The sequence below is a fragment of the Phaseolus vulgaris genome, chromosome 7 (assembly GCF_051622355.1).
Source record: "Phaseolus vulgaris cultivar YP4 chromosome 7, ASM5162235v1, whole genome shotgun sequence".
In the NCBI taxonomy this organism is placed as follows: Eukaryota; Viridiplantae; Streptophyta; class Magnoliopsida; order Fabales; family Fabaceae; genus Phaseolus; species Phaseolus vulgaris.
Window position 1 is genome coordinate 16,780,185 of NC_143504.1, and position 5,830 is coordinate 16,786,014.

Consider the following 5,830-nt stretch of genomic DNA (forward strand, 5'->3'; position numbering starts at 1 on the left):
TTCCCTGGCATCATTTATTTTTTATAATTGTCACTTTAAACTACTTTTACTTAAATAAAAATGAATATGATATTAATCTTTATGGAATTATAATTCTATAGTGTATTAAACATTGTTCTAGAATTTTAATTTTAGAAGTGAAATATTTAGTTAGTTGTTAATTACATTTTAATAAAAGTTTTATGTTATGTTAGTTATTGTTACTTTTAGAATAGAAATATCGTGTTTGGATTGAGTCCGGGGGTGTTCGACCCTCGGCAAATGTGTGAGATTGAAGAGAATACTAATTATTAGAAAATCCTAACTATATTCCAGAATATATAATGGATCGAAGTTGGATTAATGATGTTCGTATAAGTGATGAGTACGAAAGGGGAGTAGAGGAATTTATACAATTTGCACAGCGTAACGCGATTATTAGTGGTCATGATGGAGCAAAGATCAGGTGTCCGTGCGTTAACTGTTTGAATGGAAGGATACTGGATGTGAATATCATGAGGGAACACCTGCTATGTGATGGGTTTCTTCGATCTTATACAACTTGGACATGGCATGGTGAATTATTAAATTTACCACGTGTTTCCGTAACTGAAGAATATGTGGGTTCTACCATGGATGAAGCAGTACACGATGATGGAGATGATGATCGATTGGAGGACATGATTCGTGATGTGGGAGCTGAGTGTTTTGCAAAAGCGCATGGATATGAAAGTATGTCAAAAGATGCAGAGACTCCTTTGTATCCTGGATCAACTAACTTCACACGGTTGTCGGCGGTGTTAAGATTGATGAATTTGAAGGCAATAAACGGATGGACTGATAAAAGCTTCACGGAATTGCTCCAGCTGTTGAAGGATATGCTTCCAGAGGGAAATAGTCTACCTAATCGTAATTACGAGGCCAAAAAGATTCTTTGTCCAATGGGTATGGAGTACAAAAAGATACATGCATGTCCTAATGATTGTATATTATACCGGAAAGATTTTGAATTGTTGAAAAGTTGTCCGAGGTGTGGGTTATCACGTTATAAGTTGAAACAAAAAGATGATGATTCTATTGATGACATGGAAAAGCATGGACCCCCAATGAAGGTTATGTGGTATCTTCCCATCATTCCAAGGATGAAGCGTTTGTTTGCAAACCCAGACGATGCTAAGAATCTTAGATGGCATGCAGATGAGAGGAAATGCGATGGCATGTACCGACATCCAGCTGATTCTATTCAATGGAAGAAATTTGATGATGACTTTCCAGAATTTGGTAAAGAATCAAGAAATATCCGACTTGGTTTAGCTACAGACGGAATGAATCCGTTTGGTTTGGTAATATGAGTACAAATCACAGTTCACGGCCTGTATTACTAGTTATTTACAACTTACCTCCTAGATTGTGCATGAAGCGAAAATACATGATGTTGTCTATGATGATATCCGGTCCGAAACAACCAGGGAATGATATTGATGTTTATCTAAGTCCCCTAATTGAAGATTTGAAGTTAATGTGGGACCAGGGTGTCGAAGTATTTGACGGATTTGCTAATGAAACTTTCAAGCTTCATGCCATGTTATTTTGCACCATCAATGACTTTCTGGCATATGGTAACTTATCAAGTTATAGTGTTAAGGGTCACAAAGCGTGTCCAATATGCGAAGAAGACACTGCTTCTCAACAATTGAAACATGGAAGGAAAACAGTATATCTTCGGCATCGGAGGTTTCTTAGAAGTCATCATCCTTACCGGAGGTTGAAAAAAGCCTTTAATGGACACCAAGAGGGTAGTGGTCCACCAACTCCATTAACCGGTGTTGAGGTTTACGAAAAGGTAAATAACATAGACCACACCTTCGGCAAGTCCAAAAAAAAGTCATCTGTGACAAATATTTGGAAGAAGAAATCAATCTTCTTTGATCTTCCGTACTGGTCGAGGTTAGAAGTCAGACATTGTATAGATGTAATGCATGTTGAGAAGAATGTGTGTGATAGCTTAATTGGTACACTTCTTAACATTAACGGGAAGACGAAGGATGGTCTAAATGCTCGTTTAGATTTGATTGAGATGAACATACGCGGCGAGTTGGCACCCATACAAATGGGTAAGCGTACATATTTGCCCCCAGCCTGTTACACAATGTCAAAAGATGAAAAAATTAGTTTTTGTCAATGTCTAAAGGGTGTGAAAGTGCCACAAGGACATTCCTCAAATGTGAAGAGTCTAGTGTCAATGCAAGATTTGAAGTTAATTGGGTTGAAGTCTCATGATTGTCACATCTTGATACAACAATTGTTGCCGGTAGCTATCCGTGGGATCTTACCAAAAAATGTTAGACACACCATAACCCGTTTGTGCTCATTCTTCTCTTCCATCTGTTGTAAAGTCATTGATCCCTCAAAACTAGATGAACTTCAAAATGAAATTGTTGTTATCTTGTGTGAATTGGAAATGTTTTTTCCTCTGTCTTTTTTTGACATCATGGTTCATCTAGTGGTGCATCTGGTAAGAGAGGTTAGATTGTGTGGACCAGTGTACTTAAGATGGATGTATCCTGTTGAGCGGTATATGAAAATTTTGAAAGGTTATGTGAAAAATCATTATCGTCCAGAGGCTTCAATGATTGAAAGGTACATAGCTGAAGAAAGTATTGAATTTTGTTCAGAGTACATGACAAAAGCAAATCCAATAGGTGTTCCAGCTAATTCATGGCACCACAGGCGTTCTACAAGTAAATGTTTACGTGGTGTGAATATTGTAAGCAAATCTCGATCAGAAGTCTTGCAAGCACATTTGTACATATTGAATAACACAGATGAAGTTGTACCTTACATAGAAGCTCATAAAGCCATTGTGAAGGCAAATAACCCAAGACAAGCAGAGAAATGGGTCTTGATGGAACATAATAGAACTTTCATGCCTTGGTTTAAAGATGAGGTGTTCAAGGATTCAACGGCATCAGAGACCTTGACTTGGTTGGCTGCTGGATTGAAGTTTGATGTCATTTCATGTACAGCGTACGAAGTGAATAATTGTATATTTTACACGAAGTCCCTGGATGAAAAGAGTACAATTCAAAATTCTGGTGTTACTCTTGAAGCCGAGTCAATGCAGTTTTCGACTTCGAAAGATACAAATCCAGTACTTGGATCAATGGCATACTATGGGTTTATAGAAGAGATATGGGAGATTGACTACACTAAGTTTTCCGTTCCAGTTTTCAAGTGTAAATGGGTTGATAATAAAAGTGGGGTTAAAATTGATGAATCAGGATTCACACTAGTGGACTTTCGAAAGATAGGGTATCGAGATGAGCCATTTATAATGGTTCAACAAGCATCTCAGGTTTTCTATGTGAAAGATCCTACGTCAGAACATTGGTATGTCGTTTTACACGGGAAAAAACAAGGGGAAGCCATAGATGATATTGAATATGGCGAAACTCGTTCATTCACACCAATGATAACTAATAAAGATGACGATGTACTTGATGATGTACATGCAACCCGTAAAGACCACAGTGAAGGAATTTACATATAAACATTCAACCCACATGCAACATGTAAATAAACATTTATAATTTTATGTATTATTTTTATATGATTTTAATTCGATGCACATTAACTAATGTTTGTTACCTAATTTTTTTAACAGAGACATGGATGACGACCAGACTCCAGTCAGACCTCGATCTGGACGAGGTAGTAGAGGACCTACTAGATTGAAGCGTCTTGCATTGAGACGTGCTGCTGGTGAGAAGACACATGTTGACATTGACGTCAACACTGGAGTGGCTTTTGGTCCTAAGGCAGATGAGTTTATGAGCTATCTTGGAGTTGTTTCTCGTGAGAGGCTCTCCATTTTGATTAATTCATGGGATGAGGTTTCAGAGGTTGATCGGAACATGCTATGGGAGGATGTTCTGGTAAGCTTTACATTATTATTGTTATCATATAATGCTTTTTAATATTGATTAATTAATTTTAATTTCATGATGTTATTTTGCAGGCAAACTTTGACATTCCTGATGTGGAACCGCTTCGATCAAAGATATTATCCAATATCGCACTTAAATTTCGTACCTTTAAGTCAAGACTGACATCGAGATACATTTTTGGCGACCTTAAAGACGAAAATCCATGTTTAAAGTACCAACATATTGATGAAGAGACATGGCGTCTTTTTAGAGAAAGCCGTGAAAATGAGGCTTGGATGGTAAGTGAAGTAACTTTTTTGTTTATATAACATTAATAAGTTTATCTTATTTACTTCAGTTTGTTTATTTCAATTATGACAGGATCGTCGGAAGAAAGCTCAAGAGATAGCTTTGAAGAATCTTACCCCGCATGTTATGTCTCGTTCGGGGTATAGAAAACTTGAGCAAACACTGATGGTGGAAAAGGAGAAATCTCAACAGGGGACGTATTCTGAGAATGTGGAAACAGGGGTCACTTCTCCTCCACCACCTTTTCGCCATGAAAAATGGAAGAGGGCCCGAATTAAAAAGTCCGGTGCACCAAGTTCCGAGCAATCCGGGGTTATAATCGAAAAAATTGTATGTTAATTTTGTTATTTTCAATTTTTTTAAAGCATTAATTATATTAATGATTGAAAATATGATTTTTGTGTACTCTTGCAGGATTCCTTGGAATCCGACGGTACATTTGTTGCTGAAGGTCGTCACGATATCCTGGTTGAAGCAATTGGACGACCTGAACACTCTGGTCGTGTTCGTGCCGCTGGACAAGGGGTCGGAATTAAACTTTTTTTTGGAGTTTCAGAACGACAGCCATCCTCCTCCTCCAAGAAGGAAACTCAAATGAAGACTAAGTTACGTGAAGAAATAATGGAGGAGATGAGAAAGGAAACTGATTTGATGTGGCTGGAGATGAAAAAGGAGAATGATCGAATGCGACAAGAGTTTCTATCGCAACAAGTTTGTGCTGAGCCGATTGAACCCCTTGTTAGTCCCACTCCCAAGAGCACAAAGGGGAGTTGTGCGGCTCCTCCAACATCAGGGGATGATATCAATGGGCAGACAGAGGATTGTGAGCTACTGGTAGTGGGCGGCAAACTTCCTCGGGTGGTGGCACTTGGAAAAGTCTATAAAAACGCCACCACCTTACATAGCGTTCCTCTCTCCCTTGATGTGGCGAAGGTAACTGTTGAAAAAGTACGATTTCCTGATGCTCGTGTTCCACTACCTTCAGATGAGGTAACCACTGTGGCCGATGCATTTCAGACATTCGTTGCCTGGCCCAGAGAGCTCATTCGATCTATGCCCGAACCTCATGTAATAATTTCGTTTCATTATATTATTTTTTATTTATATTTATATATTACATATAATTTAATACAAATGTTGTTTATCTTGTAGGAACCTTTTCAGCCACCAACTCCGAAAAAGAATCGTGAGGTTCCAGTTGACGATCCTATGGCTTCCCTACGTCTCATTGCTAGTCAGATTGGCAATGATACTTTTCCAGTTCCGTGGGATAATACATTTTTTCAAATCAACACTGAACTGCCACTGATGATTTACAACACAGATTTATCAGAATTTATATCTGGGAACCAGGAGCTCAATATAAGTATAATTCAATTTTTTATGATGTAAGTATCTTTACCTATTATTCAATTTACTTTATGTTAAATTATTATTGATTATGCTTTAACTAAAAACTTGTAGGTTTTTGCATAGAGTCTGTATCACTGAGGGGAAGGAAAATATGTATGGATTCGTAGATCCTGCATATACTAATCCCGTTGGACCAAACTCAACTGAGACTCAAGCATACATCACTAACATCCTGGAAAAAGAGGGAAAACAAATTTATTTAT

At 37.8% G+C, this 5,830-nt stretch overlaps 1 protein-coding gene across 1 annotated transcript; it reads left to right on the forward strand.

Moving 5' to 3' along the window:
* Nucleotides 1–3,055: 3,055 nt before the first annotated feature.
* Nucleotides 3,056–4,320, forward strand: LOC150025815 (uncharacterized). Its single transcript, XM_090305299.1, has 2 exons — nt 3,056–3,914; nt 3,998–4,320. The coding sequence occupies exons 1-2, from the start codon at nt 3,648–3,650 to the stop codon at nt 4,232–4,234; spliced, it is 504 nt and encodes a 167-aa protein (XP_090161425.1). The 5' UTR covers nt 3,056–3,647; the 3' UTR covers nt 4,235–4,320.
* The last annotated feature ends 1,510 nt before the right edge of the window (nt 4,321–5,830 follow it).

Coding starts and splice junctions, on each gene's coding strand:
- LOC150025815 (XM_090305299.1), top strand. CDS start 3,648: ATGGATGACGACCAGACTCCAGTCAGACCTCGATCTGGACGAGGTAGT. Junction 3,915..3,997: donor TGCTATGGGAGGATGTTCTG/GTAAGCTTTACA, acceptor GTTATTTTGCAG/GCAAACTTTGACATTCCTGA.